This window comes from Neoarius graeffei, chromosome 22 (assembly GCF_027579695.1).
Source record: "Neoarius graeffei isolate fNeoGra1 chromosome 22, fNeoGra1.pri, whole genome shotgun sequence".
NCBI classification, from domain to species: Eukaryota; Metazoa; Chordata; class Actinopteri; order Siluriformes; family Ariidae; genus Neoarius; species Neoarius graeffei.
The window spans coordinates 19,403,812-19,431,221 of NC_083590.1; the positions used below are offsets into that span (position 1 = coordinate 19,403,812).

Consider the following 27,410-nt stretch of genomic DNA (forward strand, 5'->3'; position numbering starts at 1 on the left):
ATGGACTCGCAGGACTTCACCTGCTGCGCTTGGTGCAGTTTGATGTTTGGTCCTGAATCGGGTCCCCAGCTCTTACCCTGCCTGCACACACTGTGTATCCGCTGCTTCACTGTCTCAGAGAAAATTACAGGTACAGAACTCATCCCAATGCTCGATTAATGAATTAAGATGAACATATAAGGTTTATATGGGCTGTATTTCTCATTATATGCTCTGTAATCATGTGCATGTTCTTACATCATGGATCTGTGCGTTATACTTAAAGCGTGTTTTAAAATATCTCGAGAGTTTAATTACTGTTTATTGCACTTTGTTTTGTACAGAATGTCCTGTTTGTCAGGAGAAATATGACCCAAATGAGGTCATCAGTAACCTTTTGTTGATGAAACACCACATAAATTTTTGTGAAAGTAATAAGGTGAGTGTGAGCCTTGAACAGGGCCTTGCATAAGTATTCCCCCCCCCCCCCAGCACTGCTGTGAAACCTGTAAATTAGTTCTGTTTGTCTTCAGTTAAATAGATTAAATCTGTGTGCAATTAATGTGTCACATGACCTCCATCAGCGAGCATACTGATACTATGATATCCAAGCAGCTAACAATATACTGGAAAATCAGTATTTGGGGATGATATAATCTCCTAAATGTATACTTGTTTAATCCTGACTGGCTCCCTTTAGGGTTAAGGGCTGAAGAGAAGCTCTGCTCCCTGATAGAAGGGCTAAGGTCATGAGTTCAAATCCCATCCCAGCACCACCGAGCTGCCATGGTTGAGTTCTCGAGCACCCTCAACTGCTCGGATGTTTCCTGTTTCTGGTCTCAGCTTTAAGTAATTTTGTATAAAAGCATGTGCTAACTAATGCAGAACTTTAATCCTCTCTCTCTCTCTCTCTCTCTCTCTCTCTCTCTCTCTCAGTGCAGTAGCTGTGATGACCCCTCCGTATCTGCTTGGTGTGTTGCGTGTCAGGAGAATTTGTGTGCCGTGTGTGTGGCAGCTCATAAGACAGCTGAAGACACGCATGGACATTATGTCCATACTGTCACTCCAGGTCAGCTCACACACTCCACCATCACACACTCGTACTGTTAGTGTTTACACTTATATTATTCTCTATAGAGTTCAGTACGATTCTTACTGTACATCTTTGTGATATCTTTAAGACTGTTTAAGAAACATTTATAGTTAATGTAAATGTGTAAGGAATAAAATGTTTTTCCCTTTTAAAGAAAAAATAATAATCAGTGATGAGGGTGGTGTGGAGCCGCCCTGATGCTGATTATTTTGCCAATAACTGCATGTCTGAAAGCGTTATTTCTCTTCTACTACAGCAATTTCCCAACAGTTGTATTTGTTTTATTATTACAACATGACTCATCATAATCATTAATGGCATTTAGCAGATGCTTTTATCCAGCTCTTATCTACGTACAGCACACCCAGAGCAGCCTGGGGAGCGGTTGGAGGTTAGGTGCCTTACTCCCAGGCACTTCAGCCATTCCTGCTGGTCCAGGGATATCGAACCGGTGACCTTTTGGTCCCAAGCCTGCTTTCTCTAACCATTAGGCCATGGCTTGCTTGCATTTATTGTTGTGGAACGTCTTCGAAACAAGTCAGTTCCTTGCAAGTAATCACTTGCATTACAGCAGGTATAAATGGCCACGCCCTCACCAGCCGCTCTTTTACACTCTTGAAGTTAACAAGAAAAAAAACATGCAGTTTGTTCTTTCCTGTGTCTGAGACTGTATAACTTTTCCTCTGACTGTTAGAAGTGACAAACTGCTGACCCCAAAGACGCCTTCCATAAATCTTAAATGAACATCTCTTTATAGAATATTTAAATAATATTGGCAGGCGTTGAGTGGTATATCAAATATTCCATTCAGCTAGCATGATACTGAACGAGTAGAAGACAAGTAGCTGAATGGAATATATCTGATGAACCACAAAAAAGCCATTATTATACATACATACTCTTCATATCAGCGTTCTGGAAGTCCAATGTGAGCTTACCCGCGACTTGGTGCTGTTAGCACAGCAGTCCAGGTACTTTCTAGCTGGTGTAGTGCTAACGCAGGCCAACACTAGTGCAGTCAAGCCGAATATTTTTAAATTGCTTAGTTACTTTTAAAATCAACATCGACAACTACATACAACAGCGCGACGTGGCAGCCAAAATTCTCTCAAAATCTTCTGTTTTTAACAAAGCAAACCTGGCGGCCATGTTTGTTTACAAACTGTCAGTCACTCACTAGCATGGAAGTTTTATATCTCCGACGTATGTCTCTTCCAGTTTTTCAATGTCTGTTGGTATGTTTTTCTCTTGTAAATATGCATGAAGAATATCTAATGAAGTTTTGGTAGCCTTTTGGATGTTCGCTGCGTCTTTAGTTTCGGTTTATTTATTGCTTAATTACAGCATAGCTAATTCTAGCAGTAGCACTGGATTAGCTTCGTCTTCTCTTGTTCCTGGCCGACACAGAAATAATTCTGTGCGTGTGCAGCAGAAAAGTTTTGTCATTGGATCTTCGCATGAGCTCTGACGTGTGACGTCATGTTTTTTTTTTACCAGCATGCAATATTGTAACAATATTGCACGCTCATTCTCCATTGAGGAAGTGGCGTAATACACGGAGGATAAGCGATATGATATTGCATGCTGTCAGTATTCCCAGTAGAAGGGAATAGAATACCTGTTTTTATTCCATGGAAAAAGTGTCCCATATGTATAATAATTCACCATGTCATTGGTTTTTATTTAGAGAGATATATAACTCAGATCCTTGTATAAGGCAAACTCCGTACAGGCTCCTCCACGTGGAATCGACTGGGCTTCACTCTGCGGAGCTGGAGTAACCTGGGCAACAGCACAGTGCTGGTTGATGCCTGGCGGTTATATAAATCCCACACAGTCCTGGCTTGCAAGTGGGCAGTCCACTAACCTCTCCCTGCGAAACCATCATACAGGATGCAACCTGCAGAGGGTCCCATCATCTCCACTCTCTTGTGTTGCTGTGATAGAAAATGAATCGACACCTTCCGACCAATCAGAATGAAGAATTTGACAGAGTAGTGGTGTCATGTGTTTTATATAAATGCCACTCTGTGTGTTTGTCCGTAGAGTATCTGAGGCCAGTCATGTGTCTGATCCATAAACAGGAAGTGGTCAGCAGTTTCTGTCTGATGTGTGACCAGCTGACGTGCCGAAAGTGTCCAGCGCTTCATCCCAGTCACCTGTAGGAACCATTTATTACCCCTTGTTGTGGGTTATTTCCTCTCGTGTGCTTGTGTAGGGTGTATATTATTGATATTGATGGGTGGTGGTGGTGAGGGATCTGTTATTTGTTATATTGATGATTTAGAGCAGACAGACTCTCTCTAATAGCAGGAAGCCGTTTTGAGGAGCGGCGTGGTTTGTACGATTTGTCGTCCTGTCTGTCGGTGTGCCTGATGACGTGCACTCCACTTCGGAGTTCGAGTTTGCTGCTAAACCTGACTTTGTCTCCTTCAGACTGCAGTTGAGTCACGAGGCGGTGGGTAAGCAGAGGAAGCAAATCCTCCAGATGTTCCAGAAGGTGCAGCAGAAAAGCCCGAGTGTCCAGAAGAGTCTGAATAATCTGCAGGGAAGGTGGGTGGCTATTAAAAAAAAAAAAAAATCGCAACTGTGTTTTTATTCTTTTAACCCATAGCACTGTTAGTTTTCTCTACCAAACGCTCACAGAGGCACATATTAACACATTTACCCTCATACACTCTCTCGTTTCTATAGTAACAACATGCACAGGGATGGTCAACATGAACGGATTAAAAATACACGTGTAATTGTAGATGTGGTGAAGTTTTCTCTAAGGAGACGTTTATTTAATGGTTTTCAGTAACACTCGGAGGTAAAGCTGCAAAATTTAAGTTAATTGACACTGAAAAGTCTTCAAGATGGACGGCTTTGATGTTTCTCAGTTGCGTGACAAGCTGCGGTTTGTTTTTCATCTTAGTAAAATCAAGAGAATAAAAATGAGAGGCTGGTGATGGAATGGCTGTTTATAGCTGCTTTAATGTTATGCAGTACCTTGTTTCCTGAATGTTCCCCAACGTTAAATGTAACTAATAAATGGATAAAAGTGCAACATCATTCTTTTATTTTTGATATATAATAAAGAGCTGTGGCATAAGAGGAGTAAAACACAACAGGATATGCTGATGGTTAATATACAACCCTAATTCCATAAATTTGGGACACTGTGTAAAACAAATTTAAAAAAAAAAACTATGATGATTTGCAAGTCTTGGAAACCCTGTATTTCATTGAAAATAGTACAAAGACAACATATCAAATGTTGAAGCTGAGAATTTTATTTTATTTTTTAAATATATGCTCATTTTGAATTTGATGTCAGCAACGTGTTTCAAAAAAGTTGGGACGGGCATGTTCACCACTGTGTTGCATCACCTCTACTTTTAAGAACACTCTGTAAGCATTTGGGAACTGAGGAGACCAATTGCTGTAGTTTTGAAAGAGAAATGTTGTCCCATTCTTGCCTGATATACAGTTTCAGTTGCTCAACAGTTCGGGATCTCCTTTGTCATATTTTGCGCTTGATAATACACCAAATGTTTTAAATAGGAGACAGGTCTGGACTGCAGGCAGGCCAGTTTAGCACCCCAACTCTTATTACGGAGCCATGCAGTTTTAATATGTGCAGAAAGCAGTTTGGCATTGCCTTGCTGAAAGAAGGAAGGACTTCCCTGCAAACAATTTTGTCTGGATGGCAACATATTGCTCTGGAATGTGTATATATCATTCAGCATTAATGATGCCTTCCCAGATGTACAAGCTACCCATGTCATGTGCACTGATGATAAGCCGGATGATGACAACCTCTCCTCTTTAGCCTGGAGGACGTGGTGTCCATGATTTCTAAAAAGAATTTCTACTTTTGACTCGTCAGACCTCGGGACAATTTTCCACTTCACCTCAGTCCAGGGGCGGCATGGTGGTGTAGTGGTTAGCGCTGTCGCCTCACAGCAAGAAGGTCTGGGTTCGAGCCCCGTGGCCGGCGAGGGCCTTTCTGTGCAGTGTTTGCATGTTCTCCCCGTGTCTGTGTGGGGTTCCTCCGGGTGCTCCAGTTTCCCCCACAGTCCAAAGACATGCAGGTTAGGTTAACGGGTGACTCTAAATTGACCGTAGGTGTGAATGTGAGTGTGAATGGTTGTCTGTGTCTATGTGTCAGCCCTGTGATGACCTGGCGACTTGTCCAGGGTGTACCCCGCCTTTCGCCCGTAGTCAGCTGGGATAGGCTCCAGCTTGCCTGCGACCCTGAAGAACAGGATAAAGCGGCTAGAGATAATGAGATGAGATGAGACCTCAGTCCAGCCTAAGAGCTCGGTCCCAGAGAAGGTGGTGGTGTTTCTGGATATTGTTTATATCTGGTTTTAACTTGTATTTGTGGATGCAGTAATGAACTGTTTTCAGAGGCGATGGTTTTCTGAAGTGTTCCTGAGCCCATACAGTGATTTCCACTACAGAGACGTGCCTGCTTTTAATGCAGTGTCTCCTGAGGGCCTGAAGATCACAGGCATCTGATGTCAGTTTTCAGCCTTGTTTCTTACATACAGAGATTTCTCCAGATTCTCTGAATCTTTTAATGATATTATGGACCATAGATGATGTGATCCACAAATTCTTTGCAATTTTACATTGAGGAACGTTATTCCTAAAATGTTGCACTGTTTGCTCACGCAGTCTTTCACAGAGCGGTGAACCCCTCCCCATCTTTACTTCTGAGAGACTCCGCCTCTCTGGGATGCTCTTTTTATACCCAATCATCTTACTGACCTGTTGCCAATTAACCATATTAGGGTTTTTTTTTCTCTTAACATTACACAACTTTTTCAGTCTTTTGGCCCTGTCCCAACTTTTGTGAAACGTGTTGTTGACATCCAATTCAAAATGAGCATATATTAAAAAAAAAAAATTTCTCAGTTTCAACATTTTGATATGTTGTCTTTGTACTATTCTCAATGAAAAATAGGATTTCCAAGATTTACAAATCATCATTTTGTTTTACACAGTGTCCCAACTTTATGAAATTGGCGTTGTAGTGAAATAATCAACTTTGTCATATTTCTTCCAAGAAAAAAAAATACCTAGTAGTAGTAATATTAGGAAATGTTAAATTACTAGATTTAAAAAAAAATTACACAATATAATTTCACCTCCTTACAAATTGGATGACCGTTCGACTATTTAATAGGTTCATAGCAGATTAAAAGTGATGCGCCACATCTGGAGGTGATGCTTTACCATATGTGAGTTCTGGCTTCTGTAGTACATCACTTTCAAGATGTCACATTTTCAGTTTGCAGTTTGGAGCGTCATGTTAAACCGTTTTTTCCTGAAAATTCCCACAGACGGCTGTAATAAAGTCTCCTCCCTCTCCTCTCTCAGACTGTCTGACCTGGAGGCGCTGCAAGCTCAGTTATGTCTGGATGTGAAGAATACTGTAAGCAGACTCTGCAGCATGGCGTTGAAGAAAGCAAGCAAACTCCTCCGAGACATAGAGGTGCAACAAGTGTATACACACACACACACACACACACACACACACACACACACGTGCATACACTTCAGTCTTGGGTACCTTTTTATTAATAACTGTTCATATTATCAGACGCATTTATTCACGCACAACACCACAAGCTCTGGTTATAATAGCCAAGGAGGCACGGCTGCTAAATAAACTGATGTGAGATGTTTATTTGTGATATTTAAATAAAAAAATCTTTAACTCTTGATGCAGGCATACATGTCAACCTTTGGTCAATCAAACCTGTATAACCAACCTCCAAAATCCGTATTTCCCTTATAAAATCCGTACAAGATGCAAATTAAAATAATTTACCTAAAATTTTAATGATAATTAACAATGATATATCCCAGTTACTTTTTATTCAATATTAATAACAATAAACCTTCAAAGGATAGTTTGGGATTTTTGACATGAATCTGTATGGCATCCCCATCAATAGTGTCGTGCAAACACACTGACTTACCCCTGACAGCATCCTGTGAGTCCAGTTCTTGTCCAGTTTTGGTCCAGACGAAAGTAGTCCGGCAAGTTTGTTGGGGTCACGAAAGTAAAACGTTTTTCGTCTCAAAACAGTATGTGTTCAAAAGAGTGATATATTTGCATCACAAAACCGTTGCCAAATAAAAAGTCAGACCTCGAAATCGCTTGGCACTATTTTCTCTCCCTTCTTATCACTGCGCGCTGCCGCCAGGTGACAGCCACGGCTGTTTCATTCATTGTTTTAGTGATGGGAATTTCGGCTCTTTTTCAGGAGCCGGCTCTTTCGGCTGTTCTTACTATAAGGAGCCGGCTCTTTCGGCTCTTCTTACTATAAGGAGCCGGCTCTTTCGGCTCTTCTTACTATAAGGAGCCGGCTCTTTCGGCTCCCAAACGGCTCCTGAGATTTTATTTTTGATTTAAAGGAATACGCCACCCCCAGGTGAAATCGAGTCAGTCCCTGCAGTCCCTAGAGTTGGATGAGTGAGCCAAAGCATTTTGTAGCCGACCCAGCCATTGTCCTGATCTATAAACGCCCAGGTTAGCTTAGCTTAGTCGCTGTAATCCGGCGTGTCCAGCTAGCATTGTCGTTGCAAAAGTGAATTAAATAACTCAAGATTTTTTATAATTATTTCTCATGACTTGTACATTCACATCGAGTACACATATCAATGCAAATTAACACGAAGGGATTTACTAGACCAATTTATATCTGGAACTATTTTCAGCCACAGCACAGGCAAAGCACCGCTGCAGGCGCAAAGACACCGCGCAGCGCCTGAAAACGGGTGCGCAGCGCCTGAAAACCCGTTTTCAGGCGCTGCGTGGTGTCTTTGCGCCTTCCTTTTCCTACCTATTCCTTTAATTGCTGCAATTAACTGGTTAATTCTGATTCTATTTCTCCTCTCAGTTATAATCTGTCCTGCTTTTGAAAAGATCCTCTCTGGGGGGACAGATGCTGCCACTATACACATCCTCCGTGCCATCACGTGTGTAAGCCGTGGATAGAGTGCAGCCTTGGTCTCCCACCAGCTTAGTGGGTCTGCGTTTCGCTGTCACCTGGCGGCAGCGCGCAGTGATAAGAAGGGAGAGAAAATGGTGCCAAGCGATTTCGAGGTCTGACTTTTTATTTGGCAACGGTTTTGTGATGCAAATATATCACTCTTTTGAACACATACTGTTTTGAGACGAAAAACATTTTACTTTCGTGACCCCAACAAACTTGCCGGACTACTTTCGTCTGGACCAAAACTGGACAAGAACTGGACTCTCAGGATGCTGTCAGGGGTAAGTCAGTGTGTTTGCACGACACTATTGATGGGGATGCCATACAGATTCATGTCAAAAATCCCAAACTATCCCTTTCAGAATGAATACAAAGCTCCAATGTTTGACAAAAACACAAAGTGTCACTCTAATGTTCTGAATTGTACTCCATGACAGCTTTTTTTTTAGCAGTCTGCACCAATACCTCACGAGGCTGCATGTCACAGCAAGTGTCTGTGTTGATCTTGCCGGAGTGCCCATTCAGAATCTTTTCAGTCGCTAGTGAAAGTCGCTCAGGTGGAAATACGCGTTTCAAACAAAATGTTACTTCCCGGTTGGCGGGATTCTCGCAATGCGGTGTGCGCATGATCAGAAGTGGAACGAAGTCTCGCTACCACAAGACAACGCGCAATTTCATAAGACTCTTTACTGGCTGTTTGTGCTTTCTGTGGTGTACAGTACGTTTGTAAATGTTATGCGCTCTTTTATCATCGTGGGAATTGATTATAGCTCTAAATATTGAAGTTTTTTTTTTAAAGAATCCGTATAACTTTATTTGTACGCCTGTATACTACATTTATTAAATCAAATCCGTATAAAATACGGACATTCCGTATAAGTTGACATGTATGTGCAGGATGTGTGCAGGAGTGAGAAAGAGAGGATCGAAGACAGAAGGAGGATACTCGAGAGGCTGAAGGGGAAGCAGGACCATGTGCTGACCTTCACACAGAAAGTTCTGGACTCGAACGATCACACTGTCCTTCTGTCCTGCAAGAAACAGGTGGATTAAAAAAAAAAAGACATTATAGTTGGTAAAGAAATCATTTATTAATAACGTGATGGTGAATTGTCTCTTCCACTCAGATTCACCATCAGCTGAAGGACCTGTTGGAGCAGCCAGCGTTTCCCATGAGCACCATGATGGAGCTGTACTTCCACAGCAATGAGTCCAATGTCAAGAAAGTTCTCAAAGCCTTCGGTAAGACTTTATATGATATCCAAAAAAAAAAAAAAATCTAATCGCGTCCACTTTTTAGCTTCTCTGTCCAATGAGCTGTCGCCAAGGCGTAGCATCCGTCGTCCACGATTCAGTTACATCGTATCTCCTCCGTTGATTCTTTACAGGTTTCCGTTCTGATTTTGTTTGAAAGAACTCATCGCTCCGCACAAAACTTGGTCGTTGTTTTGTGCTAATGAGTTACTAATTAGGCCAAATTAACAAATTTTCCAGGCCTCTCACTAGAATTGTATCTCCTCTCTGATGTCTCATCCGATTCCAGTTCTGATCGATGTTTGTTTTGGGTTGATCTTCCCTCGAGGAACCGAAATTGGTTGGTTTATTTTCAGTCACATCGTATCTCCTCCTCCAGTCATCAGTTCTGATCGTTTTATTTGAAAGAACTAGTCCTTCTGCAAAACACTTGGTCACCTGTATTGTCACATTTTTGCTAACAAACTGCTAATTAGGTCACCTTAACGAGTTTTGGGACTTCTCGTTAGAATCGTATCTCCGATTTCAGTTCTCATCGATATTTTGGGTTGATCTTCCCTCGGGGAACAAAGTTGAGTCCTTTGTTGATGTTCCTGTTGTAGCCGTGGAGGTCGGTCCTCTCTCACATTGTCACATTTCGGTTCTGTTTGATGTTTTGGTCGTCAGGGTTGTTTTGATGGCAGGCCAGATGAGCGACTACGTCCTTGATGTTCTGGTTACAATTTCGTATAAAAGAAAACAAACGTAGTTGCTTGCCTACATGCAACATAAAGAGTTGATAACGTTCTGATGTATTAACAGTGAGCAGGTTACTCCGTCTGGTGTCGCTGTTGACTGACTTTCTCATACTCCGTTAGAATGAAGCCTCGGCATTAAAAGCTGCTTGGTGAGAGGTTTATAAATATACTTCCTGTTTATGGATTTATTCACTTAGTTTGAAATGCGTGAACAGATTTCAGTTCTGTTGTAATTTTGTTTTTCTTCTCATGACTTTTTGAAATTTGCCATATTTTCACATCATGGACGGTTACAGTTTAAATCTGATACATGTGATAACAATAAGGAAATAATCATTATCGGCTCGTCTGGCCAACAGGTGATGAGTTTATGCCCTTGTGTTGTCCGGCATCGTCCACATTTCACAAAGATCGTTACTACTTTCTCAATTCTTCACCAATTTTTATTCTCTTTGGCAGGAAGGTAGGTCTGCCTGGGGTGCATATAGTGTCTACCCAAATTTGCATAATTGCAATTAATAATGAAGATATGGAGTAATTAATCAATCCCTAACGAGCAGTTTCCACACACATCGCTGCTTCGCCTTCAATTCTTCATCGATTTTTATTCTTTCTGGTATGAAGGTAGGGGTACCTAGGGTGCATATAACTTCTTCTACCCAGATTTGCTTCATTACAATTATTAATGAAGTTATGGGCTAATTAATGAGCAGTTCAACAAAAAGGTCAATTCCTCGCCGTTTTGGATTCTTTTTGCCAAATAGGTCGGTATTCCTAGGGTGGATATCGCTTCTATATATAGCTTGGAACATTTATTGCACCCATAAGGTGGCCCACTTTAGATCGTTCCTTCTGGACTAGACGGGGCCAGAGTGAGCTACACCGTCACGGACGGTCTTGTTGAGTGAATTCCTGAATCATAACATCGCTTCACTTTACTGGGCTGTTTTTAAGAGAAGCGCTTATACAAGTTCCTGTACATGTTGGTTATATTTTCCCAGGATGCATCGAGGCTAGAGAAGTTCCATTCGCTTGCTCTGAACCTGGCACCGTTCCCAACCAACTCCTCACTCCAAACGTCCAGAAGACCCCTCCTCCATCCACTACACGCCAGGATTCACTTCCATCTGTCACTCTGCCTCCAACTGGCTCAAAGAAATGTAATAAAGACAATCCTAAAGGCCTGGCTTGTTCCCCAAAATCATCCATCTGCACTTCACAATATAATAAATACCCTGCCTGGCCCAGGTCAAAGCGCTTATGGTCCTTTCAGCCGTACCAGCCGAGACGCTCTCCTCAGCTTCCACAGCCGTCCAGTAAACCCGTCTCAGATAAAGATAATAAAGGGTCGCTTGTTGCTCCATCGCGGTTGAACATACCTCACACCTCAACATGTGAACCATCTGGGACTGGTCCAAGCCAAGCAGAACCCGGTTCTCGCTCCACACCGCTGGGTAAAACCCCAGGTCAGGTGATTCCTGTATTTGAAAAGGTGGCATCCGACAGTGCTTATACAAGACGCCGTAAAGATGGCGGTCTAGTCAGGGATCAGTCAGTGCGCACTCTCGGGCGTTCTCCTGAAACTGTTAGCACTAATATCCAAAGAGTTGACTCGGATCTCAAAGCACCCCCAACTGGAAGCGCTGAAGAAAAACAGGAAACGAAGCTTCCTGATCCCTCCGTCCAACCCCTGAACCTTAATCCAGATCAGTCAGGACTGCAGACGTCTAAAGAGCTAAATATCACCAGAAACTTGTCATACAAAACGTCTGATTTGCTAAATCCAAACGTGGCTGTGAAAAATCCCATAACTCAAGGTCGTGCAGTAACCTTGAATCCGTCACAATCAGGAAATGAGCTCCGAACCAATGAAGCGAACTCGTCACCTCCTCAAAACCTGTCCACTGCACAACTGAGTTTAAATAAAAACACCGCCACATTACAGGAAGTGAAACCCCTGGAAGAGACTTTACACGTTTCCGTGTCTGAGAATTCGCAGCAGGGTCCACCGGAGCACCTGCTCAAGTGTGAGAAAGAAGAAACAGACACACCCACACTAATTAAGAGTGGGGAGTTGAAGGGCTTGAAGGCTGAACCTGCACAAGAGTCAACCCAAAGAGTCTCGGTTAAAGAGCAACCTGAGATCGGAGCGATCACTGAGCCGTTGAACAGTCACAGGCCTGTAAAGGTAACAGAATGTCGTGTGTTCTTTGAAATCGCCAGTGTTTGTTTATGCTTATTGGTCTAATCTCTGTTTAATTAACATATGACAATTTCAACACCTTTTCCTGGAACGGAACTGAAAGAGCAGCAAACCTGGGAACATATTGTAAAATAATCAGCAATGATATGAGAGAAAGTCTTACAAAAGCCATGACTGTGGAGTTTTACAGCATAGGACTGTTGATTCTGATTGGTCAGAAGATCTTGGTCTGCTCTGCCAATAGCTTGGCTACAAGGTTTTTAGTAGCGTGTCATATTAAAGCTAGACGGCCTTTCGATTTCGTAAAGCTGGCAAAATTTAGTTCCGTCTGAAATGTGGTCATTGTGGTGATTGTTTATTTCTGTAATATCTCACAAAACATCAGGCTATTCTGTGGTCGGGGAGTTATTTAATTTGAGGGGATTAAAGCAAATAATGTGCATGAAATCGCTCGCTTTGCGCAGTCAAGCAGACAGAGGAAGTCCGTGTGTGCGCGCACGCGCATGCGCAGGTTTACCTTTGAGCGTGCACTGACTCTTCCATTATTCTGTCGCTAAACGAACAGCTGATCACACCCAGGTGCTCGCTGAGCGCCGATATTTATTAGTTTGGTCCTTCGTTTCCTTTCCTTTGTATATAACATAATGTCTTTTCTTCTCGCTTGCTTTCCGTTACTGTAGTCGGTCTTTCACGTTTCATTCGCACACTCACGTCCTCCATTTTTCTCTCCTGTTTCAAATTTGTATCCCACAATGCCTTGCGCGAATGGAGAAAGCCCACCACGTCATGCATGATGTTCTATCTTGTACTGGGTCATGGTGAAGCAGGAAAAAATAGCGGAGAATTTCGGGCCACATGACTCTAAATTCATTAATTGTTCTATTAAAAAAAAGAAACTAATAAAACTGGAAGTCTGTGATTCAAATTCAGTAGCTTTCGGTCCACTAAACAAAAATAATTGGGCGTCGGGGAAAATTTTTATGATCTGCACTTAAAAAATCTGAAAGGCAGTCTAGCTTTAATAATGCATCATGTAAAGAGTCATAACTCCTAAACCTGTAGAAAACCTTCCTGGTCACAGAAGTTTCCTGGTGTCTTCCTGTTTCCTGCTTCCTGGTTTTCCTCACTGCTGCTCTCACTATGCTCTTGCCAAAACTCCCTGGTCGTTATTATGAGCGCTCAGTGGTGTAGTGTAGTGTATTTACTGTACCATTTATGACCAAATTAAGAGTTTTATATGTAAAACGGACTCTGGGTCAAGTTATATCAAATAATTGCAACAGCTACAAGAAATATACATTGGCAAAGCACATTAAAACATTATTTGTGTGTGTGTGTGTGTGTGTGTGTGTGTGTGTGTGTGTGTGTGTGTGTGTTCCCATGGATTTGGCTTTTTTTTTAAATAACTCTGAACCTTTTCTGATAAGGAAACACTCTATTGTTGAGTTCTACATAAAACTTTCCTCTAGAGGGACAAACGAAGAGCATGAAGAGAGAAAATTGGAAGTCTGTGATTTGAATTCACTATCTTTCGGTCCACTAAACAAAAATAATAAATTGGGTGTCGGGAAAAATTCTTCTTATGACCTACACTTGAAAAATCTGAAAGGCAGTCTAGCTTTAATATGTTAATACGTAAATTACTCGTAAACAGGGATTCCTGGATAGAACGGATTCTCTGTATAATCATTGCTATGGAGTTTAGTTAACGTTAATGGAAGGAGTCTCTAGTGTTGGAGGTAAAGCTGAAACTTTTTAAGTTTTCCGGCATCTTCAGGCTAGAGGAGATGCCATTTCTTGGGTACGTAAGTTACGTTATTTTTCCCAACAATATTAGAAAATGCATTAGAGGTTTCTTTAATTGGTAAAAAAGTAAGTATTGGCAAATTACTGTGGTGTAAGAGGAATAAAGCTTTTTTTTTTTGCGAGCAGCACTGGCGCAAATTGTAACTCTCACTCAGGATCTTTCTACTTTATTAGTATTCGTATTATTATTATTCTCGTAATGTGTTTTTAGGACCCTATTTCTCCTACAGTTTTCAACCAATCATCACCAAATTTCATATGAGGAATACCTCTGGGCTGAATCACGTTGCTATGACTTTTGGTGCTGATCTGGATCACTGATCTGGAGTGATCCATGAAAAATAGGATTTTTTTTTCAATCACTTATAACTCTGTCAGTTTTCATGATTTTTTTTCCCAAGCAGTGGGGTTTTTTTTGTTTTGTTTTTTTGTTTTGTTCAGGGCAACTTTTCCTCACTAAGCATCATTCTCTATCTCTTACCATTCCGGATCTATAGGGTACAGTGACCAGACGTCCCGGTTTGTAATGGCTAGTGCAAATTACTATGACTTTAGTCAGTTTTATTTTTTAATTTTTTTAGGACGTGCTGTTATAAGAATAGACTTGACCTTGCATCTGGCTGTATCGCACCACCTTGTAACTCCCCCCCCCCCCCCCCCCCCAAGTGTTTTTATTCCTTACTTATCCCAAGCTGGTACAATATTGTTTAAAAAAAAAAGTAATTCTAATTAGTTTTGCTATCCTGAAAAGTTTTGTGGTATTAATGCAGAATCGCGTGCACACATCCACTCGGGTGAAGCATAACGACAAATTCCTCCATCTGAAAAAGTAGTCCCATCTCTGAAAGAATACATACAGCATTTTAATGAGGGATTTTTTAAATGCTTTTTACTCAAGGGTTTATAAATGTGAGTTTTTTTAAATAATTTATTTAACTGCCCTTGGACACCCATTATTAGTGACCCAGTATTTGTGTACATTTTTTGTCCTCAGTCCAAGGAAACCTGTTGAAATTGTCATTTATGGTGGTGATGCATACTAACACTACTACTAAAGATGAGGTAGATGGAGATTACTGTAAATATTTATTTATTTTTATTTTTAACGCAGCATCTTTGACATTGTGGTGCTTGGAGTCCTGGATGCCGTACAGTTAAATCTGTCCTGCTTTTCTCTCAACAGGAGAAGGAAGATGAGGAGGAGGAGGATCCTGTAACGAAGATCAGAGATGAAGGTGATGTAAACACTTACTTTAGTTTGCATTTAGATGAGAACTGAAACCATATAAGGATTTAAGGTGTGATGGGGAAACGACCCAGTGACACGCTGCAAGTGTTTGATTATTTGGTGAAGGAAATTGTGAGTTTTCCCGGGGGGACATGCCTGGAACACCTCCCCAGGGAGGCGTCCAGGAGGCATCCGAAAGAGATGCCCGAGCCACCTCAGCTGATTCCTCTCGATGTGGAGGAGCAGCGGCTCTACTCCAAGCTCCTCCCGAGTGACTGTACTTCTCACCCTATCTCTAATGGCCCTTTTCCACTACCCTTTTTCAGCTCACTTCAGCTCGCTTCAGCTCACTTCAGCCCGACACGGCTCGCGTTTCGACTACCAAAAACCAGCACGACTCAGCTCGTTTCAGCCCTGCTTAGCCCCTAAAACTCGCACCGTTTTGGAGTGGGGCTGAAGCGAGCCAAACCGTGCTGACTGAGGCTGGGGGCGTGAGCAGACACTCCCCTGTGCACTGATTGGTGAGGAGGCGTGTCCTCACATGCCCACACACGCCCCGCGAGCGCGCTGGGATCTGTAAACACCGCAAACCCGGAAGAAGAATAATTATGAATTACGAGAATTTCTGAAGCCTTATGCGCCTCGCCTCATCTATACGCTCTTGCCAGTATCTGTCCGCGTTGTCGGTGACAACAAGCCACAGCACCAAGACCAGCAACACTAACGACACCATGTCCTCCATGTTTATTGTTTACTATTCGGGTCGTGAGACTACCGCTGAAAAGATCACTGAATCAGTGACATACAGAGCATCGTGGACGAGTTCGCGGAGCGCAAGGCTCGTCGTATGCCCTTCAAATAATGCGCGCAGTAGGCTATTGATGTTTTATTATGAGCCATGTACAGTATGTCGCCTAATGTTTTTTTGTTTGAGTTACATGTTCGTTTGAAGGACTTAATGTACAAAATAACATAGTTGCACCCCGTAGTGTTGAAATTGGTAAACACAGTGCATTCAGTGAGGTTTGCACCGCCCTCCTTTTATTTCTGACTCTTCCTGTCAGCGTTGCAACCTCTGAGCGCTCATTCGTATGCCCTTCAAATAATGTGCGCAGTATAGGCTATTGATGTTTTATTATGAGCCATGTACAGTATCCTAATGTTTTTTGTTTCTGAGTTACATGTTCGTTTGAAGGACTTGATGTACTAAATAACATAGTTGCACCCGGTAGTGTTGAAATTGGTAAACACCGCAGTTGCGGACATTTTGTAGCCTAAAATGATGTTATGATAAGCTTTAATAAAGGGCCCGGTCATTTGCCCCGCCCCCGGCCCGGCTCTGACTTGTTCCGCCACTGTCACTGATGTCACTGTTTGCGCTGCTTAACGACATCACATGACGTCCACCCACTTTCGCTAACTCCACCCAATGTGTCCACCCACTTCCAGCCAGCACGGTTCAGCGCGGTTGTAGTCGAAATGCAACTCCAACAGCCCCGCTCAGCTCGACTCGGCACGGCACGGCTCAGCCGCGTTTGTAGTGGAAAAGCGGCATAAGAGAGCGCCCAGCCACCCTGTGAAGGAAACTGATTTCGGCCGCTTGTATCCGTGATCTTGTTCTTTCAGTCATTACCCAAAGCTCATGACCATAGGTGAGAGTCGGAACGTAGATCAACCGGTAAATCAAGAGCTTCGCCTTTTGGCTCAGCTCCTTCACCACGACGGACCGGTAAAGTGACCGCATCACTGCGGAGGCTGCACCGATCCGCCTGTCGATCTCACGCTCTATCCTTCCCTCACTCGTGAACAAGATCCCAAGATACTTGAACTCCTCCACTTGAGACAGGACTTCTCCACCAACCTGGAGAGGGCAAGCCACCCTTTTCCGGTCAAGAACCATGGCCTCGGACTTGGAGGTGCTGATTCTCATCCCAGCCACTTCACACTCGACTGCAAACTGCCCCAGTGCATGCTGAAGGTCCTGGTTTGCTGAAGGTCCTGGTTTGCAGAAGCCAACAGGACAACATCATCTGCAAAAAGCAGAGATGAAATCCTGTGGTTCCCAAACAGGATTCCTTCCGGCCCCTGGCTGTGCCTAGAAATTCTGTCCATAAAAATTATGAACAGAACCGATGACAAAGGGCAGCCCTGCTAGAGTCCAACATGTATTGGCAACAGGTCTGACTTACTGCCGGCAATGCGAACCAGACTCCTGTTCCGTTCGTACAGGGACCGGACAGCCCTTAGCAAAGAGCCCCGAACCCCATACTCCCAAAGCACCTCCCACAGAATACCACGACATGGTGGCACCAGGACACCTTAGGTTTTTGTTTTTAATCAAATTGCTCTCCTGGTATATTATTTAACGATGTTTTAGTATAAATACACAGGTGGTGATTAAAAAATGTTTAAAAATCGTATTAAATAATTTTTCAATCTTCAAAAGCGGCACGTGAATGTAATAACTTTGCGGCGCGGACTTGTCCCTTATCTACACCAACTCGCGTAAAATACATTGTTTTGGAATCAATAAAATAAATTACAATTCCACCTTCCCTTTGAACAGTTTTAGACCAAACTTCGTAGCATTTTTAGTGCTTTTAGGAACAAAATTTCTAATTCTTTTCTAATTCTTCCTCACGGTGAAGAAGCGATCGGCCACCATTTTGCCGAGTCACTCGAGGTGATTATCGAGAAATGGTGTGAATTTCTCAACCAATCAGCGTACGTGATTTTCTATATTCACCTGCGTATTCAGGGCTTGACATTAACTTTTGCCCCTCCCCCCCCAAATATCATCACTTTCCCCTTATTTTACGAGTACTATTTTTTTTTTTTTTAGGAAAACTGTAGAATAGTTGTGAATTGCAACATAAAATGAAGATCACACATTGAGTTGAAGTTTGGTTATTGATTAAGTATATTATTAAGTTTGGTTATTGGTTACTTTTTACTTGTAATGGACAATAACAGTTTTATCCAAAATAGTTTTTCCTGCCTTTATGATTTCTACATTGGATAATGTAGAAATCATAAAATAGAAATCTATAACAGTTTGTATGAAGAAAACAATAGGGTGCCGAGACTTTTGAACAGTACGGGTGTTTGAGAATATTTATATATTGGTTTTTTTTTTTGTGGTTATATCCTCCACCTCTAGGTTTAAAAAAAAAAAACGCACTGTCATGACAGACAGGATAATGTTTGAGTTTAAAATTTAGTGTAGGTTGTGGGTGTTTTTATACAGACTTGGCAACCTGTAACTGAATCAGTGCAGCCGGTCTGTCATAACGCAGTGGGGGGGAATAAACCTATAGGTGGATGATATAACAAAAGATAAATATATAAATATATATAAGTATTTTGCACAGGACTGTGTTCTTCCGATAACAGAAACAAAGCTCCAGCTCTCTCTGCTCTTAATCTTTTCTCTTCTTTCAGGATTTATCGTGCATGTCGCTCCTTGTTGAGGGTTTTTTGTTTTGTTTTTTTTTAATGCCAGAGTTGTTTGAAACCAATCTGGGTTTTCTGTGTCGAATAAGGAAGCGACTTCACCTGTAAGAAAAGCAAACGCTTTCATGAAGGCACTAACTCGAATGCGAGCAGAAAAAAAAAGATTCTTAAGCAAAGTCTTCCATCCTCACTTCCGACTTTGTTTTTGTAAAATACATTTTAAATACAGTCGTGAATTTCTCTGGAGTTTTCAGGCTGAGCTCCTCTCTTCATATTCTTTAACCGCTCATTTCCTCATTGTTCTTGAAGCATTTGCTTCTTTAACATTTTTCTTGATAGCGGTGAGACGGTAATGCCTTTTATCTATTTCTCTGTTTGAGCAAGCAAAAACGGCACAAAAACTAACCATATTGAAGACGGATTAAGCCTTGCTTACATGAAAGACGGTGTCTGTCTGACCCCAGCTGTAATTATCACATGATGCATGATGTCATGCGCAAGGGGTCTATAAACAGTACGCGTACCATACTACAACAGCAGGGGATATAAAATAACTCGCAAAGCAGTAAATGAAACTGAGACTAAGAAAACAGCCAAGACGTAATGGCGGATACGTAGTGAGGGACGCTTTTAGGAACTGAAATAAAAGATCAAAAAGCCTCATTTTTGTGGTGCTAGTCTGTAATATATGCTCATTCCAACTTGCCTGGTCGGGCATGTCGGGGACGTATTCCACTTGCCCGAATGCGTGTTTCACTTGCCCCGGGCAATCGGGCAGTCCTTAATGTCGAGCCCTGGTATTTATACTAAAAGATGATGTAAACATGGGTGCTGCACTTGTGGGTGACTATCTGTTCACCCGGCATGCTTCTGATTCGCTTGTTGGCTTGAGTTTTGATGTTTTCAGAAAATTAAAGACTGTAGAGGAAATGAGTCCCTGCTCTGTTTATAGAGCTGTACAGTATGTGGCTGTAGATAATGAGTTTATTCCACTTGATAATGAAGTATATATCAAATAGAGAGCCATCATGGGTTCGTCAGTAATGCATTCGTACTTGGCACAGACAATATCAACGTGTGTGTATGTTGTACTTTTATTAAAACTACACTGAGTGCAGAATTATTAGGCAAGTGAGTATTTTGACCACAACATCCTTTTAATGCATGTTGTCCCACTCCAAGCTGTTTAGGCTTGAAAGCCTACTACCAATTAAGTATATCAGGTGCTGTGCATCTGTGTAATGAGAGGGGGTGTGGTCTAATGACATCAACACCCTATATCAGGTGTGCATAATTATTAGGCAACCTCTTTTCCTCTGGCAAAATGGGTCAGAAGAGAGATCTGATAGACTTTGAAATGTATAAAATTGTGAGATGTCTTGCAGACGGATGCAGCACTCTTGAAATTGCAAAGATGTTGAAACGTGATCACCGAACAATCAAGCGTTTCATTGCAAATAGTCAACAGGGTCGAAAGAAGCGTGTGGGGGAAAAAAGGCGCAAAATAACTGCACATGATCTGCGGAAAATCAAGCGTGAAGCTAACAAGCAGCCATTAGCATCCAGTTCTGCCATATTCCAGAGTTGCAACATTCCTGGAGTGTCAAAGAGTACAAGGTGTGCAATACTGAGGGACATGGCCAAGGTAAGGAAGGCTGAAAAACGACCACCACTGAGTAAGGCACACAAGATAAAACGTCAAGACTGGGCCAAGAAATATCTTAAGACTGATTTTTCTAAGGTGCTGTGGTCTGATGAGATGAGAGTGACTCTTGATGGGCCAGATGGATGGGCCTGTGGCTGGATCAGTAATGGGCACAGAGCTCCGCTCCGACTCGGACGCCAGCAAGGTGGAGGTGGAGTACTGCTATGGGCTGGTATCATCAAAGACGAGCTTGTTGGACCTTTTCGAGTTGAGGATGGACTCAAACTCAACTCCCAGACCTACTGCCAGTTCCTGGAAGAAACCTTCTTCAAGCAGTGGTATAGGAAAAAGTCAGCATCTTTCAAGAAGAACATGATTTTCATGCAGGATAACGCTCCATCTCATGCGTCCAAATACTCCACTGCGTGGCTAGCCAGTAAAGGTCTGAAAGGTGAAAAAATAATGACATGGCCCCCTTGTTCACCTGACCTAAACCCCATAGAGAACCTGTGGTCCATTATAAAACGTGAGGTCTACAAAGAGGGAAAACAGTACACCTCTCTGAACAGCGTCTGGGAGGCCGTGGTTGCTGCTGCACACAATGTTGGTCGTGAACAGATAAAGAAATTGACAGAATCTATGGATGGAAGGCTTTTGAGTGTCCTCATGAAGAAGGGTGGCTATATTGGTCACTGATTTTGTTTTTGTTTTGTGTTTGAATGTCAGATATGTTTATTTGCAAATCTGGAGTTGTCATATCAGTGTACCTGGTGAAAATAAATAAGTGAAATGGCTACATATTTGGTTTTTATTAAGTTGCCTAATAATTCTGCACAGTGAAAGTTACCTGAACACATACATATTCTCCTAAAATGGCCAAAACTAAAAACGCCCCACTCTAACTTCCATACATATTCAGCTTTGATATTTATGAGTCTTTTTGTTTGATTGAGAACATAGTTGTTCAATAATAAAACTAATCCTCAAAAATACAACTTGCCTAATAATTCTGCACTCCGTGTATAAGTGTATCGATTCTAAAATGGCCCCAGACTGTTTTGGGAGCTTAAAGCATGGTAAAGTCACTTGGTTTAAAGGAGCAGTATCACCATTTTTAAAGGAGAACTGAAGGCAATTTTTTTTTTTATCAAAATTCTACACTAAGTAACTTTAAAAACGCACATTGATAAAACTTGCTGAATTCATGCTGAGTTTATCTCAAGAAGAAAAGAAATATATCACAATGGAAAAATAACTTCATTCCGCCCGAATAAGTTCCAAATCTGTGCTCAAATCAGAATTTAAGGGAGTTGTACTCAATAACGTACAATATGACTCGGGTAGTCAATGACATGGACAGGCTTTAATTTTCAAACAAATTTTGCATACACTGTACACACACAATCTTGCCTATAAATACCCGGGGGAAATGATGGGAAAATTGTCATTATTGAAGATGCCACGCCTAAGCCAAAATCAACGTGAACAGGCCATCGGGATGTTGCGTGCCGGAAGTACACAGACAGAGGTCGCCCGGCACTTCGGTGTTCATCATTCAACCATTTCCCGTTTGAGTCAGCGTTACAGACAGACAGGGAGCACCAGGGATCGTCCACGCCCTGGTCAGCCTCGAGTCACGACGCCAGTTCAGGATCAGCACATCAGGCTAGCTCACCTCCGTGACAGATTCCTGACACCCTCAATCACTGCTGCTGAGACCCCTGGACGACACAGACCCAGAATCTCCAGCATGACGGTCCGAACATGGACCAACTGTCACTTTGAATTTTTTTTATTGTGAATTAATTCTTGAGTTTGACAATAAATGTCCTTTATCGATGTTTCAAGATGTGTGTGCATTACATACAATATCATAAATTTCAAATATATGCATGGATCTAAAGTGATATCGTGTTGAATTCCATTGTGCGTTTTTAAAGTTACTTAGTATATATATCTCATTTTATTAAATATAGGAATGCATTTTTGATGGCTATTGTGTCACTGCTATAGCAAGTTCACTGTTTGAAATATGCTCTGTAATATATCAGTCCGTATGTCAAAGCAATGGCCGTAAACGAGATTCGTTGAGACTTGTGCGAGACATCGTAGGACAGAAATAAAACGTACAGCGGAAATCAAAGTGACCGACATCTGCCAACGTTGTCAAAAGACGCGCGCGCCCTCTTTCGAATGCTGATGTAATCAAGCCGGAAGTTTTGTTTGTTTTGATAGCAATCAGGAAAGTTTGAAAAAAGTCGGCAGTAATCGTCATTTAAGCTCGTTTTTGTGCAATATTTTGTTTGGAAAACAGTTTTCAAAATGGCGGCACTGACACCTAGCTGACGCTTCACATTTCAAAGTCTCGTGAAGATCGCGCGGATAAGCGACGCCTGCTGTGGACCAAACGCACTAAATTCAACATGGCTAAAAACTGAATAGGCCGATAAGTATCATATTTAATTGCAATTAGTTGCCAATACGAGTCACGATATACAGTAAGGTTACTAAAACCGAAAACGTAACTGAAGAACACGTTAATTAAGAAATAAAGTAAGTTTAAAAATGACTTCAGTTCTCCTTTAAGGTGCCTTCGGATATTTGTTCGGATTATTGTTTTGTTTTAATGTGTATTCATTTTTTTTCCTTCTTCCAAAGAAAAATGCATGTAGACAGAAAAAGTTGCAAAACCCTTGAAAATTGAACCTGAATGACTTTGGTTTGGGGCGGAGCTTATTTCAGGGCCGGAAAAATGTAAACAGGAGCGTGACTTAAAGAAATGAACCAAGCCTTTTGTTTTTTTCGGCATGACCACAGCACTTTTATTACAATTCATGATGCACTTATTTTACAATAAAGTGTTCTCTTTATGGCTATTGTAAGAAAATACTTCACCATTTTTGACATCTTTTTATACTTCAATAAACAGGAAACGTGGTTGTCCTGGAATCCCTGGGAAGGTGAGTGAGAGTCTGATTATGGTCTGTGTTTTCTTTATGTATTTATGAAGAGAAAAATGTAATTATCACCATCTCCCACAGAGACTGGCTGCCTCGGATCTCACTCTGCCGTTTATCCGTCCGTGATTATCCGTCTTTTTGTCCTCCTGCTTTGTGTGTTGTCCAGAGAGAACCTAGTGAAGGATTTCAGTTCAGTGTGATCCAGGAGGATGGACAGGTAACCAGCATGGTGTCGGTCTCGATCATGTCCTCTGAAACCATCAACAACAGTTAGGCGTTTGAATCCGTTTCTTTTGGTTTTACTAGGCCACAGCAGGACACAGTACAGCCATTCTCACCTTTAAAAGCGCAACCAAGCGCAACAGTTAGCTTAGCAGGGGAAAAAAAAAAGTTATTCATCTTTAGCTAAGATAGCTACATAAACAGGGCAGCACGGTGGTGTAGTGGTTAGCACTGTCGCCTCACAGCAAGAAGGTCCGGGTTCGAGCCCCGTGGCCGGCGAGGGCCTTTCTGTGCGGAGTTTGCATGTTCTCCCCGTGTCCGCGTGGGTTTCCTCCGGGTGCTCCAGTTTCCCCCACAGTCCAAAGACATGCAGGTTAGGTTAACTGGTGACTCTAAATTGAGCGTAGGTGTGAATGTGAGTGTGAATGGTTGTCTGTGTCTATGTGTCAGCCCTGTGATGACCTGGCGACTTGTCCAGGGTGTACCCCGCCTTTCGCCCGTAGTCAGCTGGGATAGGCTCCAGCTTGCCTGCGACCCTGTAGAACAGGATAAAGCGGCTAGAGATAATGAGATGAGATGAGGTACATAAACGCAGGACTATGCTAACATTGCTGGTTAAGTAGTTAGCTTAGCAAATCTAACCTCTCTTGCAGTTATTTAACTTTAGCATCATGCTAGCTAAAGTTCCAGTCAGTAACTCTACTATGCTGTATAATGTAATTAAACCAAGAAGTAGCAGGTGAGTTAGCATTAGGCTAACTAGCATGTGAGGTAAAGGAGAAGTCAGGGTTGTGAGGGAAAAGTAGGTCCGCTATGAAGTGTTTTAAAAACAGATTTTGTTAGCAAGTTCACGAGAAAAAAAAGCTATTTTGCTGAGGTAATCCCAGTAGTCGTGTGTGCTAGTGAGCGAGCTAGCAAGTGTTAGCTTGAAATAGAAACAGACATTGGGTGAGGATTAGAAAAGAATCTGCATTCATTTTATTCTGGTTTAATATCCTTTTTTTTACTTTATGCCTATTTGTTTTACAGCTAGCATGCTAGCTACCTAGTTTAGTGTATTTCTTTGTCTTTCTCTCTTACTATCTATCCCTGTCTTTGTCCTCTCTGTCCATCTGTCACTCTATCTCTCTCGCTTTGTCCTCTGTCCATCTTTCTCTTCATCCTCTGTGTCCATCTCTCTTGCGCTCTTGCTTTGTCCTCCCTCTTTCCATTGCGCTTTGTGTCTCTCTCTCTCTCTCTCCGTCCTCTTTCTATCTTTTTGTCCTCACTGTTTGTCTCTCTCCATCTTTTTCTTCGTCCCTCTCTCTGTCCTGTCTATCTTTCTTTCGCTCTCTATCTCTCTCGCTTTGTCTTCCCTTTCCATCGCCCTTTTTGTCCCTCTCTCGCTTCCTTTGTCTCTGTCCATTTCTCTCACTCTTTGTCCTATCTGTCCGTCTTTCTTGCTTTGTCCTCCTTTTCCATCATTCTTTTTGTCTCTCTCGCTTTGTCCTCTTTCCATCTGTCTTGCTCTCAATCTCTCTCGCTTTGTCCTCTTTCCATCTTTGTCTCTTTTTCCTCTGTCTGTCTCTCTCGCTTTGTCCTCCCACTTTCCATCACTCTGTCCTCTGTCCATCTTTCACTCTCTCTTGCTTTGTCCTCCCTTTCCATCATGCTTTCTTTGTGTCTCTTTCCATCTGTCTTCTCTTCTCTCTGTCTCCCTCTTTCTCAGTAATGTTTTTATTTTATTTTTTTTAGTAAAAGGTTATAATCTAATATACAGTGTTAATTTCTCCTTAACACGATTCCGCCTCTTCAGTCTGTTGTTCCCAGATGCCTGTCTCACCCCCTGCTGGTCAAAAAGCGACACTGCGCTGCCTGCAGGATCTCAGGGCAACTCTTCCAGTGCTGTGTGTGCCAAAGGGCTTTCCACAGAGAGTGTCACTTACCGCTGATCTCCTTAACCAAGTGGGTGTCTCTCTCTCTCACACACACACACAACCTCTGTCTAACATTACATAAATATTAATGCAGAGAAAATGATTCATATTGAGATTTCGTCTATACGCACCTGCATGAGCTGATTTTTGAGTTTCTTCCTTTAGATTTTACTGTTGCACTGTAGTGTCTGCGTCGCTGTTGCACTGTAGTGTCTGCGTCGCTGTTGCACTGTAGTGTCTGCGTCGCTGTTGCGCTGTAGTGTCTGCGTCGCTGTTGCGCTGTAGTGTCTGCGTCGCTGTTGCGCTGTAGTGTCTGCGTCGCTGTTGCGCTGTAGTGTCTGCGTCGCTGTTGCGCTGTAGTGTCTGCGTCGCTGTTGCGCTGTAGTGTCTGCGTCGCTGTTGCGCTGTAGTGTCTGCGTCGCTGTTGCGCTGTAGTGTCAGATTCTTCTTCTTGGCTGATAAAGTGGAACCTGATGTGGTCTTCTGCTGTTGGAGCTCATCCGCCTCAAGGGCCGATGTGTTGTCCATTCTGAGATACTTTTCTGTTCACCACATGTTTTGTTTTGGTTTTTTTTGAGCTACCATAGCCTTACCTAGCCTCAAAACAGTCTCGGCGGTGTTCTCCCATACCACAGAGCTGCCGTAGCTCACTGGATGTTTTTTGTTTTCTGCACCACTCTGTGTAAACACTAGAAACTATATTGTTTGATGTGAACGTTAGCTGAAGCTCTTGTATCTACATGATTTTATGTCTTGCGCTGCTGCCATATGACCTAATAAAGCGCTCAGTCTGTGTAAGTAAGATTCCTTCCTAAAACCCATTGCAGGACTGATCAGTGGCAGTGCGTGCTATGCCGAGATTTCTCTCACACCGGAGATCGTGATGTGGATCCACAATCCGCTGCTTCTCCCTGTCTCAGTCTGTATGAGCAGAGGGTGAGGGTCGCGCTCCATCTTTACCTACACGCCGACACCTCGGCCTTCACTATAACTGATTTTTCTGCCTTGACTTTGTATTCTTTACAGAAATGTGAGTACCTGCTGCTGTCTCTCAGCTGCCATAAACACAGCTCAACCCTCTACAGGTCCGCTACGGTAAGCCCAAGATATGTCTCTCTCTCACACACAGCATCTACTTCCTGTTTTCAAAGAGAATAAACACCATAGAACACTGCAACATCAGTACGAGGATTTTGTTATTCTTCAGGAAAACTTCAAGAAGGATGAGGATCACTGCTAGCCTTTAGATCTACACCTGTTAAATTCTTGATTCTGATTGGTCAGAAAGTGTCGGTTAATTTTAAAAACTATAACAGCAGCTCGGATAGAAGGTTGAATGAAGAACAGTCAGGTCTTGATGTGATGGAAGCAGGAAAAATGGGCGAGTGTAAGGATCTGAGAGACTCTGATAAGGACCAAATTGTGGTGGCGAGATGACTGGGTCTGAGCATTGAACAAAATGGCACATCTTGTGGGGTGTTCCTGGTATGTAGTGGTTAATACCTACCAAAAGTGGTCCAAGGATCCAAAGGACAACCGGTGAACCGGTGACAGCTTCATGGTTGTCGAAGGCTCATTGATTCACATGGGGCATGAAGGTGAGCCCACATGGTCCAATCCTACAGGAGAGCTACTTTGGTACAAACTGCTGAAAAAGTTCATGCTGACACCTTTGTGTTTTAGCCAGCATTAACTTTTTCAGCAGTTTGTGCTACAGGAGCGCTTCTGTAGGATTGGACCATATGGGATAGCCTTCATGCACAGTGTGCAGTGCGTTTACATGCACATAGAGAAAATCGAATTTCTGCCGTAGCTCGACTGAAATCGAAGTTCTAAATGGCATGTAAACACCTTAGCTCGGCTGAAATCGAACCGAACTGGATTTCTCGTAATTGAGCTACACGACCTAGATTATGCGA

At 42.4% G+C, this 27,410-nt stretch overlaps 1 protein-coding gene across 1 annotated transcript; it reads left to right on the forward strand.

Moving 5' to 3' along the window:
* On the forward strand, positions 1–26,928 carry LOC132870298 (tripartite motif-containing protein 66-like). Its single transcript, XM_060903930.1, has 14 exons — positions 1–130; positions 3,119–3,233; positions 3,509–3,625; positions 6,443–6,557; positions 8,965–9,111; positions 9,195–9,309; positions 11,060–12,246; positions 15,251–15,302; positions 23,323–23,353; positions 23,435–23,570; positions 25,371–25,519; positions 26,319–26,427; positions 26,518–26,586; positions 26,776–26,928. The coding sequence occupies exons 1-14, from the start codon at positions 1–3 to the stop codon at positions 26,926–26,928; spliced, it is 2,625 nt and encodes an 874-aa protein (XP_060759913.1).
* The last annotated feature ends 482 nt before the right edge of the window (positions 26,929–27,410 follow it).